General features: G+C 39.8%; 1 protein-coding gene across 4 annotated transcripts in view; it reads right to left on the bottom strand.

Moving 5' to 3' along the window:
- Nucleotides 1-13,344, bottom strand: part of meis2a (Meis homeobox 2a) — a 120,834-nt gene that overhangs the window by 99,289 nt on the left and 8,201 nt on the right. For all 4 annotated transcript variants that reach the window (XM_080203155.1, XM_080203157.1, XM_080203156.1 and 1 more), the window contains exon 7: nt 7,592-7,709. In XM_080203155.1, coding sequence (XP_080059281.1) covers nt 7,592-7,709 — 118 coding nt within the window. The remainder of the gene's footprint in view (nt 1-7,591; nt 7,710-13,344) is intronic.

Genomic DNA, 13,344 nt, shown 5'->3' with positions numbered 1-13,344 from the left:
CATCAACCAAAAACATTAACTCTGATTTAAACGTTAGTTTATTTAAACAGCTTCACATTAAAATGGTGAGCAATATGGTGCTATATGAATCCCTTACAGGACTAAAAGGAAACAAATGTATGTGTAGTAATCCCCTTGAACATTTCGCAAAGATCTACACTGGAATTTTACCTGATACAAATGACAAATACTTTGCCCAGTTGTGTGTTGTGCAAAATTTTCACACAAGTGTTTCATAAAAATGTAAAAAAAATGCTAATTTACCCACATGGCTCGTGTTAGAAAAGGGACATTTCCGATTCCCACTGTTTAAAAAGAGGCTGTTCCTTGGATTGCACTTGTCAGTCGCATAAAACTCGACGGCCCAGTGATGCACATGTTGTAGTCATTTAAAGACTTCAAATGTACGACTGCAAATGTCATGAGTTTACTATTATCTGATCAATGGTGTTGGGATCCTTAAGCTTTTAAAGAGAAGGTAATCTCAGAAGACCAATTAACAGGGTAAGATTACATATAGAAAGGTGATGTTCATTTTTTAAATTTATAGTACATCAGATCAAGCCACATCTCAAACCACTTATAGCATTGTAATAATTGCAAATATTATATTTTCCTGTAAGTCTATATATTTATGAAAATACTTTATTATTTGCACCAGCCTTCAACTCATAACTCAACAAATACAAACACTAGAGTCACAAATGGTACACAGAACACTTCAATTATAGACAGCTTGTGCAGTCTCCATTTCGCTCGTACTGAGTATAAGGAATCAATGGGATCGAATGTATTATAAAAGTCCCCATCATGTTAAACTAGGATGTAAAATTGATGTTTGAAAATATGCCATTGAGTGTTGTACTTATTAAATAAGTTATCTGGATAATGTTAATGTTGGACAAATATTCATGCCAGTGTTTTGTTTAAAGACTAACTTATCACCCGTAGCGCTGTTCAGATTAAGTTGAATAATAAAAATGTTTTAGGGCTCAGGGCTATTGTACCATGAAATTCAGAAGGTAAGATTCTGCTTACTAAAGTGTGGAAGTTGGCTTGTTATGATTCAGTACCGTTCGAATGTTACTTGGTCAAGAGATTTTGCAGATTGTGCTTGTCAGTTTCTGGTTGGTTTCCATCTGTAGCGATGTGTGATAACTGTTTGTATTCAAGTACCAATTTTAACGTCTTTAAATATATTTCCCTTCTGTCTTAATAATGTATTGCTCCTAGCCCATCATGCAATAATCAAAAAAATTATTAAGTGGATTAAGCCAGCTCCTGGGAAATAATTTTTCATTAGTTCTAATAAGTGCTCAAAGATGTTTTTACTGAAGAATAATAGAGATTCAGAGCGCATGCATATCTGATCATCTCCACATGCTCATGTTTAGAAATTTATAATAGGATGAGATCATGAATGACTTCTCAGTCTCTGGTAGATATTTCTTTGTCCAGATAGAATTTGATTTTGCTCCAAAGCTATGATTGTATCCCCCAGGTGCAATCAACTTACTCCACATAGTTTTAGCTTGGAATGGAAGGCGAACGGCTGAACTACACAGGACATGAACTCTGTAGCAACAGGGCACAGAATAATGGTCACCACATTGCGAAGGACAATTAACCTCTCCCACAATGGATGTATTACACAGATGGTGCTGGGAATCTCTCGCTCCCAGGTATGGTAAGCAATTCTACAGAAAATTAATTTTCATTTTGGAGTTACCTTTACTTACTTTGCATGAACGTCTTGTTCGAAACAGGAGAAACTGAAACCTGTCAGGTGTTGTGCTGCACCTGAAATCACTGTTCTGTTAAAGGCATTAGCCGTGTTCTGTTTAACTTAGGTAACTTTCATGGATATTTGATCATAAAAGCACCACAGTTAATATATTCTTTTTTAATTCTTTCACGGAATGTGGGCATTTGTTGTCCATCCCTAATTTCCCCTAAACTGAGTGGCTTGCTGGACCATCTCAGAGTCAACCACATTGCTGTGGGTCTGGAGTCACATGTAGGCCAGACTAGTTAAGGACAGCAGAATCAGGTGAATTTTTACGACAATGGTTCCATGGCGATGATTTTTAAATTCCAGATTTTTACTGAACTCAAATTCCAACATCTGCCATGGCATTCGAACTCAGGTCCGTCAAAACATAATCCTGGTTTTCTAGATTGCAGGGAAAATACCACTAGGCCATCACCTTCCCAAAACAATCAATGGGATAGTCACCGTTTCAGAGGAGGGAGAGGGAGATACTGTTCTATTCAAATTTTTAATATTCAAATTTTTGAGGTAATTCATTCCAGTGTTTCTAACATTTTCGTCCAGTAATTTGCAGAAAGACACAGCTTGCAGCATTGGATGTGGAAAGGCTGGTGGCCTTGAAGAAAGTGTACTCCTTTCCTTCTCTTTTTATCCTTCACTCTCTGACTCACAAAATCAGTTTACAAATCTGGCCATGCACTGGACTGTCACTTATCTGCTCCTACTTACATTTTTCGCTAGCTGTTAATCCTTGTTCCATATCCTCCTTTTATAATTCCCGTTAGATACCTTAAGCTTAGTTGCAGTAGACAGGGTGGAGGAGAGACAGTCACTTGTGGTGGCACGGTGGCACAGTGGTTGGCACTGCTGCCTCACTGTGCTGGGAACCTAGGTTCAATTCTGGCTTTGGCTCACTATCTGTGTGGAGTTTGGACATTCTCCCCGTATCTGCGTGGGTATCCTCTGAGTGCTCTGGTTTTCTCCCACACTCCAAAGATGCACAGGTTAGGTGGATTGGCTATGCTAAGTTATCCCTAAGTGTCCCAAGATATGTAAGTTGTGGTGGGACGGTTAGCCATGGTAAATGTGTGGGATCATGGGGATAGGGTGGAGAGGAGGGTCTGCATAAGAAGCTCTTTTGGAGAGCTGGTTCAGACTTGGTGGGCCAAATGTCCTCTTTCTGTATGGAAGGAATCCTATGGTTCTATAGGCTTCCTGCTGGGTTCATTCTGTCCTGACAGCTCAACAATTTTATACTGAGGCATGTGAAGCCTGGGGTAGCCATTACACACCCCTTAAGTGGCCGACAGTTGACCACAAGGGCAATTTCCCACCCATCCTTAATTCTATGACTTGCTCTCACACTTCAAAGCAGCGGTACAAACCATCGCCCCATATTTTTCATAGATACTGAGATAGAGTGGCACCAATGAATGGGAGGAAGTGTAGGTGGAAAGGTTACCCTGAAATAAAACATTGGAAGGTGAGTGTGAAGAGAATGAAGACAGAACACGAGACCTTTGAAAGACAGGATGCTTCCTTGTCCACTTGTCCAATAGGGGAACCGCTGCCGAGGCTGTACAATGGAGAGTGTGGAGAGGTTGTGTGGGGTACTGGGATGGCATTGTCACTCTGCAGACATTTAGGGAATTTACAGTTCCCTCAATGAACAGATCACCTGTGCAAGCCTCATGCAAGCCTGTGGGAGAATCATAGAACCCTACAGTGCAGAAAGAGGCCCTTCGGCCCATCGAGTCTGCACCGAACACAATCCCACCCAGGCCCCACTCCCATATCCCTACATATTTTTCCCACTAATCCCACTAACCTACGCATCCCTGGACACTAAGGGGCAATTTCTTACCATGGCCAATCAACCTAACCTGCACATCTTTGGGAGCCTGGGAGGGAGTCTCTAGGAAAGTGTCTCTGGGAGAGTATCTCCGGGACAGCATCTACAGGAGAGGGTCTACGGGAGAATGTTTACAGAAGAGTGTTTACGGGAGGGTGTCTGCAGGAGGGTGTCTACGGAGGAGTGTCTACGAGAGGGTGCCTACGTGAGTATCTACGGGAGAGTGTCTACGGGAGAGTGTCTATGGGAGAATGTCTACGAGTGAGCGTCCAAGGGAGGGTGTCTACAGGAAGGTGTCTACGGAGGAGTGTCTACGAGAGGGTGCCTACGTGAGTGTCTACGGCAGACTGTCTACTGGAGCGCGTCTACGAGGGAAAATGTCTACGAGTGAGTGTCCAAGGGAGGGTGTCTACCAGAGAATGTTTATGAGGAAGTGTGTATAAGAGAATGTTGATGAGTGAGTGTCTACGAGAGAGTGTCTACTGCAGAGTGTCAATGGGAGAGTGTTTACGGCAGAGTGTCTACAGGGGAGTGTCTATGGGATAGTCTATGAGAGAATGTTGATGAGTGAGTGTCTATGAGTGAGTGCCTATGCAAGAGTGTCCACGGGAGAGTATCAACAGGAGTGCATCTATGGGAGAGTGTCTACTGGAGTGCATCTACGGGAGAGTGTCTACAAGTGAGCGTCCAAGGGAGGGTGTCTACAAGAGAGTGTCTACGGGAGAGTGTCTATGAGAGAGCATTTATGAGGGAGTGTCTATAAGAGAATGTTGATGAGTGAGTGTCTACGAGAGAGTGTCTATGAGAGAGCATTTATGAGGGAGTGTCTATAAGAGAATGTTGATGAGTGAGTGTCTACGAGAGAGTGTCTATGGGATAGTCTATGAGAGAATGTTGATGAGTGAGTGTCTATGAGAGAGTGCCTACGCAAGAGTGTCCACGGGAGAGTATCTACAGGAGTGTGTCTACAGGAATGTCTCTACGGGGAAGTGTCTATGAGAGACTGTCTATGAGTGAGTGTCTACAAGAGAATGTCTACAGGAGAGCGTCTATGAGAGAATGTCTACAGGACAATGTCCACGGGAGAGTGTCCACGGGAGAGTGTCCACGAGAGAGTGTCCACGAGAGAGTGTCCACGGGAGAGTGTCCACGGGAGAGTGTCCACGGGAGAGTGTCCACGGGAGAGTGTCCACGGGAGAGTGTCCACGAGAGAGTGTCCACGAGAGAATGTCTACGAGAGAGTGTCTACGAGAGAGTGTCTACGAGAGTGTCTATGAGACAGCATCTATGAGATGGTGTCTACAAGAGAGTGTCTACGAGTGAGTGTTTATGAGACAGTGTCTATGGGAGACTGCCTACGGGAGACTGCCTACGGGGGACTCCCTGTGGGAGAATGTCTACGGGAGACTGTCTATGAGAGAGTGTTTACAGGTGATTGTCTAGGGAGAGTGTCTACGTGAGAGTGTTTATGACAGAGTTTCTGTGTCCATCTGAAAGGGGAGATGTGGCTGTAAGATGAGGGGGTGCGGGTTAGAGTGAAAGGAGGCATTTGTTAATGTGGCAGGGGGATGATTGGCTGGAATGACACTGCCCCATGAATGGATTAACCTGTTGAAAATGTTTAAGATGAAACGTCTTCGCTCCAATATTTTACATCAAAAATTTATGAATTGTTAAATAAAAAGTGTCCCTGAGTTAACTCAGATTTATAATTCTTAATGGAAATAGTGAGGACTTACCTGTTTGGTGCAGGAGAAGTAGGGAGAAGTGAAAGGAGCATGTTCAGTTATTTTAGTTTTGTATACATCTTTGATATCATGCTTGATCTTCTGTTCATTACTATGTTTAACATTAAACTTTACGCAGAGAGCATTTAAAGTCTCAGGAAAGAGAAATGATAGAATAAACAGATGTGAATCGTGTAACGTCATTGTTTTATCATGTCAAAATGTAATGCATGTTCAATATTTTTGCCGGTTTTATGAATATCACACTGTATCTAATTTTGAATGAAGGTGCAACATACTGGAGTCCCATAACGCTGCAAGCACCTCGTGGGAATAACGTAATTTATCTCTTCCATTAAAAAAATGTTTTGAAAAAAATATGAAACAGTGGCCTATGTATTATTCCACAGATCTCCACAGAAACCCCCACTTGGAGAGAGTATAAAGCCAGTAATAAATGTATAACTTTTTCAGATTTAAAACTGGTTTCTTTTGATTTCCTCTTAAGTCTGTCCTGAACTTGACAAGTGTTTATCACTCAATCTATGTTGCCACTTTTTGCCTTCAAGCTTATAATATGCAAATTGCATTGTGTAGTAAAAGTCTTGAGAATCTAAATGATTACAACAGAATCTGACAAGCTTTTATAAGACTTGTTTACATTCAAATCCAGCACGGTTAGAGTGATTCACAATAAATTTTTGACAATTGAGTCAATATTGGTCCAAAACTTCTGTTTTTGCTCTGACTCTCACACATGCAATATACTTTTGAAAACTATTCCCGCTTTTATGGTGCCACAAATGATTTTATCTGTGAAACCCATTGGGCGTTCCATGTTTATGGGATTCTTCAAATAGGCGCAAAACTCTGATGTTGGCTTTGCCTCACAAAATAAACTTTGCAAAAATAATTTAGTTTGTTTAAGAGGGGAGTTGCAAGGAACTATTAAATGTGAACATCTCTGAACAGGAGAAATTGATCACACACACACACACACACACACACACACATGCACGGACACAAACACACATATTCAGTGAAGCACCATTCTACACACCCCCCTGCAATTCCCCCGCCCCCCACCCCTACCCCTACCACGGACTATCTCCACCATGGTTCTGTCTGCATCTTGCCAACATAACTCACATCAAGCCCATTGCAACCAGACAGTTTTGAATTTCAAGCGACCTGCTAATGAAACTGCAGAAGGATAAGGACTCACAGTGCTGAGTTATGCCTGGTGTTCCAGGCAGACTCAGAGTCAAAAATGCTTCAAGCGTTAACATAATTGCAAGAATGTGAAAAATGAAGCATCAGGCTCCTGAGCAAAGCAGAAGGTCAAACCCGAGTCTCACACAAAACAGCTCTGTGGAAGATGGCCTCCCCTTCGCTATTCAATCAGTCCCACTCTCTGTTCCCTCCATAATTTTTTAACCTATTAAAAAAACTGCAATTAACTTAAAAAAAATACACTCTGTCTTCGATAAATGACATTCACTAGCTTTCCATGTTAAACATGATCTGTGGCATCTATGAAAAGCACTGCACTCAGCCCTGAAGCCAGTCAATAAGTGCTCAGCAGATTACAGGTCACTTGAACTTATGCATATTAAATAATCAATACTTCTCAAAGATTAGGTTTTCAGGATCTTCAGAAATGACAGAGGAAACAAATGTATAGCACCCATAAATACCAACACGATAGGATTTTTTTTGTTTCCAAACGGAATTGAATTAAAACCATGGCTTTAACAGTGCCACAGTTACACAGCATTCATTAGTTTCAACATCACAAATAGCCAACAGCCCCAATACTACAATATTTGTGTAACAAACTGCTCTTAGAGTAAAAACAACCTGGACTGCTCTGAAAAACAGCTAAATGTTGCAAAAATATATATACTATACACTGTGACTTCTGTCACCCAAATGTACTGGGCCTGTGTTACAGTAAAACATTACCCAGATTAAAAGACAAAAGTCTATCGTACCACTTGTCACAAGACCAGTGACCACTACATTCAAATTAACTGCTGTACCGTTTTCTCCGTGCAATTTAGGTCACTGACTTTGTTTTAATGAAAAGAGTTGCTTTCGCTGACAGCTTTTTCTGTGATTCTGCACCCACCCTCCGATACTGGTGATCGCATCGTGGTGCAATGTCACCAGACCGGGGGGCATGGTGGGGTTTGTTCCATCATGCCTACTTTTGGGTGAGGAGAGAATGAGCCCTCTTACCTTGCTCGCTGCTGTTGTCCCCACTTTGAGAAGCATGGCCCCCACTGGAGGGTCCGGGAGTGCCGGCAGAGTGCGTCGATGTAGCGTCGTCATGATCTCTGTTCCAAGACGATGGATTCTGATGTGAAGATTGGTGTCCCCAAGGATGATTTCCAGTTGGTATTTCCAAATCGAGTAAAAACACAGAAAACAAGAAAAGGAGATAAATTAACAAAACAAAATACAGGGAGGCAAGTAATTTCCAAATGACATTTGTTTTCTCGATATCTTAGAAACAGTTATTGAATGAATACTGTAAAGGGTTCTGTGCTGAAAGTTAGATCTGGCCTTCTCTCTGGGAACAAGCTTTTTTTAATAAAAATTCAACATAAGTTATCAAGTTTTTACTGCCAAATTAATAGGCACGGGTGGTATTAAGGTCTCCAGTGAAGGCACACACACATTTACTTTTCCTCGTTTTACTGCCCTTCTCTTCTCCTTTGAGAAAGGAAGTTATAAAGTCTGTTGTCAAATGGATAAATGCGTAAGACTGAAAGTTACAGTTCAGGGCTTGGCTGCAAAGCAGAATGTTTTCTCCTCCTGGTTCCCCTCCCCTTTCCTGGTCGTTCCCAATACCCTGCCGCTACTTAAAGGAAAACAGGATTTCTACTGTACAGGAAAGGCTTTATCAGCACCACATGAAGGCAGGGAAGAGATGGAATTTCCTCTCACAGAGGAAAAGAAGAAAATGGACACGTGAAACAGATCAGCCTTTGGGCTAGATTTGTAATATTCGACACCTGCATGCTATCATTGCTGCCAAACAGACAGTTTGGCTAGTGAGACGCCCTGGTGTGTTAGTTCATAAAAATATTGGGTTGGAAAATTAAAAATAAATCAGCAAACCAATTCAATTTATAAAAATATAAACATCTTAACTGTTATGTAAAGCCAGACACTGTTAGAGGCATTCAGAACAGCAAACCAAGTCAGGAGCAAAACAGACAAATTTACACAAATCAACAGTTTTACCATTGAGCAGTCGATTGTAGAACTATAACCCAGATGAATTTGCAAAGGATGAATGTTGACTAGATACAGAACGCCTTTACCTCAGCAACAAATTAGTACAGACTTTAAAATAAAAGCAGAACCACCGCACTTCAGGGATGCAGCATCCTCTGCCTGGGTTCTGGGTTGGTGTCTACGAGTGTCCCTTTTATCTCTGAGCGGAAAAACCACTCAAATAGCTCCAAGCTGAAGGCAAACAGTAGGCAGAGACTCTTCAGCCCACTGCAGCCTCTTAGCGTCAGCTGTTTGCCGGATGGTAATCAGATAAAGAGCTAAAAGAATTAAATGAAAAAAAGAGGAGAAACAATAGCTCCACGTGAAATTTGTCCTGCAACAACGCAGAGCTAGAACCTTCCTACAGAACCAAGACAAATGCAACACGTTTACCTCGATGATGGTTTAACGGACACACAAGGCTGGTTAATTTTATGCACTACAAGCTATTTTAAGTTGTCCATTGCTACAGTTCCCCTCAGCAGATATAAAATTTATATTAATTAACCATTGACACCTCCTCTATGTTAACAAAGCTCATCATTTTTTTTTTGCAATTAATATTGTTCTTTTCCTTGATTAGGATACTGGATGCAAGGAGAGGAAAGTAGTTTTATTTCTACTAATAATAAGAAATATCATTTCAGAATAGGTAGTTCCACATGCTAGTCTGAGCTAACTCTTACCATCAATAGGCACGGGTTCCCTTTTGCTTTAATACACAGTAGTAACAGTTGCCTTGATACTGCATACAACATGTAATCTAAGGGTGTACAGTTCACATGTAGTAATTCACAACATTAACAAACAGCAGGCAAGAATGGCACTCCCAACTCATTCCTAATTGAGTTAAAAAGCAGAGTTAAAGAGAAAAGGCCTCGCCAAAGAGTGAGTGCAGCACAATAATAGGGGCACAAAAATAGATACAAGGAGCTAGGTCTCCAGGGGCAGTATTTTCTATTTGCTGGTCTACAGACTCACAGCTGATAATGCAAGTTGTAATTAATATAAAAGCAGGAGACAATATGGACAAAGCTTGTACTAGCTGGGCCACAGGAGAACACTTTGCCACTATACAGTCTCTCTCATTTACACAAGCTATCTTCCATGGCAAATAAAATTTTGCCACTGCTTTCTCTCTTCAAAAACCAGAAATTGGTTTAGCCCTGTCGTTGAAATTTTCTGAAGGAAAATTTGAAAGGGGAGGACAAACTAGAGAGAGGAGAGAGAGAAAGAGGAGAGGAATGACAAAGTCACAGGCCGAATTGTTAAAAACTCTCCTTTAGGGCCTTTGTCAGTGCAGTGTATCCATTTCAATGAGAATCTGATGCACTTTTCAAGAATAAAAATCTATCTCTGTCAATGTCTGCATCATTTGCCAATTTTTCTGATGGGACAGAACTCGACTCATCCACATTTTATCAGCCTGTGTTTCCTCTATCGTAATATTTGAGTCTACACTTTTCCAATATATCTTTTCTTTCTAATACTGATAGCACAATCAGGAATTCTGTCTGGCTCTTTACACATTTGATAAATCCTTATTTGGCATGGTTTTTGGAAAGCAGGTTGTTTTTAATTAAACAACTGGACAATAGGTTACATTGGAAAAACATTAACCCCACATTTAACTATACAGCGTAACATATTTATATACACTCTGCAGAAAAGCACCCAGTGATTTATTTCATTAACTGCTGGCAACCCTTCCAAAATAATATCAACTTCAAAATGCAAAATAGAAAAGAAATTAGCTCCAGAGCCATACAGCAGGCCTATGTAGCGCAAAGTATTTCCATCAAGTGTTTAAATGTGTGAACCATTAGATGTACAGAAACTGAGAAAGGAAAATATATCAGTCCATAAATCATTTTCAATCTCACACGAATTTTTTGATAATGAATTAGCATAATATATAGTCCCTATTAACAACTTGCCCCTAAATTACTATATGGAGTTTATATCTTACAGTAATCTCCAGCTAAGAAAATATTGGTAGCACAGCACTAAAGTATACTCACATATGCCATATACATTCAAACTTTATCTGTGTTGATTTTTCACTTAAAACATAACGTCAGTGCAATGCCCCATAAAGCCATTAATAATAGCAAGGAAAGTTAAAAGTGATCTTAGGTATGCACAATATATTACAAAGAATGATTATCTGGCAATGATTTTAAGACAGTACTTCAATCTCGGGTTTCTCTAGATACTCATGAACTGTTCAAGCTTTACTCTGTGTTTACAACTATGCGATAGAATTCCTGCTTTGTGCCAGCCATTTATTACCTTCGCTCTGTTTTAATTTGGGGAATGGGAAGATGCTTACTAGTAAATAACACTTCTTTTCTCTCAGCCACTTTCAGTATTTAAGATGCTATCAAAATTAATAGTGTGGCAAAAGTCAAGGGTAGTTAAAATTCTAGTCCACTAATCTGTATTTTTTTAAAAATCTACTTTGTCCTAATTTAATCGACTGACACTTCCAACAGTTCAAAAGCATGGCAGGTAAAAGTTTTACTGTACAAATCAATTCTGATTTAAATGATATGCAACAATAATACTCTCCATGCTAAATAAGCACTTTGCTTTTGTAATTTTTAGTTTCAGTGATTTAAAGAAAGTTTAAAAAGGTTATGAATGAAATCTAACTTGCTATGTTACAAATAAAAAAAATTAAGTTATTTTTCTTTTTGCCTTATGCAAATTTTTTGATAATGAATTAGTATAATACACAAAGTGCTTATTAACAACCTGCCCCTAAACTATTATATCCAGTTTATATCTACCAGTAATCTCCAGCCAATAAAATATTAGTAGCACAGTACTACAGTATAATCACATATGGCATGTACATTCAAGCTTATAAGTTTTATTTTTGCTGCCTTTTTACTTAAAACATAATGTCAATGCAATGCCCCATAAACCCATTAATAATGGTAAGAAAAGTTAAAAGTGAGTGCATAGCATAAATGCTACCTCACACCACCCTCCCCCCAATAAAGGATATAAAATGGGGAATTTTGAAAGGTAGGTAGATTCAACAGCTGTACTTAAAAATGATCTCCAGAACATGCACTGCCCCTCCTACAGAGCACTATTTGCTGACTGTTAAATATTTCTGCTTCAGTTCTTGAATGCAAACCTGTTTTACCTTATTCAAAACTAAAGCAACAAAACTGAACTGCAACCTGACTGGCTTTGCACGGGGAAAATTAAACTACATGATTACAAATTCTGTTTTGGACTGTTTATTGCATTCATCCTGAACTATTTGACATTAGTATATTCTAAGCTGCTCAGGAATTGAAATACAAATGCAAAATTATTTACCTACTTTTTTTATACAGAAGTAACACTGTCCATAACCATGCAACAAACCTTCCTTTACAGGTGATTTGTCACGTTCCTCCCATTTATCACTGCTATAATAAGTATGCATGAGATGAATAGTGTGGAACTCTTGATCAAACGAGGCAGAGAAAACTATTATTTTCACAGTTAAAAAGCTCCGGGAAAAACCATTTGCTTCTCTTCTGTCTACAGTGGGAGCAGCAGTGGTTTAAGCATAACCTAGACTGAACTCCCACTGCTCAAAACTAGAGTTAGCTCCAATTCTGACACAATCTAGACAGCTGCTGCCATAGACACTAATAGCCAGAGCAACATGGTTTCCCTAAACATGCTTCGGCAACTATTTTTCTTCCATTCTGTCATTTCACAAGCAACAGAACCGCCAGGCAAGTTTGCTATTTCTATCTATGCCAGTGGTATCTCTGTCTACAGTGTTAGCAACTTGGGAAGAATATGCACTGGCAAACTTTCAAAGGAATGCTACCATGCAACAGATGATTTCATGCACAACACATTAAGTGTGTCAAGATATGCATGATCATCATCTATCTCACAGAGATTTTCATCAGTTTTTCACTGTGTAAAACAGTTTCTTGTTCTACCAATTCAAAGCTATTGAAACTGTGTCTTTCAATGCTCTTTACTGATGGTTAAAACAAACATTTTCTCATCGGACTACATAAAGGTTTCATGTAATTTGAACATTGACATAGAGAGTGAAAGCAAATTGCAATTTTACTCCTGTTTTCCTTGCTTTCAGAATTGCACAGTGACAAGCAAGATGTCAAATAGAATGCTTAAATTAGATTAAGACCGGCATTTTTTCCCACAGGTAGAGGTTGCATTTCTCTGAAAAATTTAAGGATAAATTTTATTTTGCAGTTCTCCTGTATTTAAAATATTCTGCGATGCCTGGGTTCACTATATTGTTTGAAATTACACTGTGGCCCTCGACAACTAAATATAAATCTGTATTTCAATAGTTGCACCACCCAGCATTTGATGTCCAATCAAAAGGTTACAAGTTCAAGTATCAGGGCTCCCTACTCTTTGAACTCTGCCTCTTTTGGGTGATTTTTGTTACTCTTTAGGCAGACCACTAGATGGGGCGCTACATAAATCAGCAATTTATTTAATCAAAGGGAAAACATTGCTTCAAGCTTGGTGCAATCCACCTGAATCACAGAACCTGCCAAGTATTAATGATGTAGCACGGAGAATGGCTATGGCTGAGTATATACCCCACAAATCATCTCACCTTTCCAACTTGCGCCGACTAGAACAGTCATCAACACTTCACTAAATGTTGAAGATTTTATGTCCCCCGTTAGTTCAGCTGGTCAGAAGCTGGG

Source organism: Carcharhinus amblyrhynchos, chromosome 14 (assembly GCF_965287045.1).
Source record: "Carcharhinus amblyrhynchos chromosome 14, sCarAmb.v2.hapA, whole genome shotgun sequence".
NCBI classification, from domain to species: domain Eukaryota; kingdom Metazoa; phylum Chordata; class Chondrichthyes; order Carcharhiniformes; family Carcharhinidae; genus Carcharhinus; species Carcharhinus amblyrhynchos.
The sequence above is the reverse complement of the archived record's forward strand: the minus strand, read 5'-3'. Positions and strand labels throughout refer to the sequence as shown.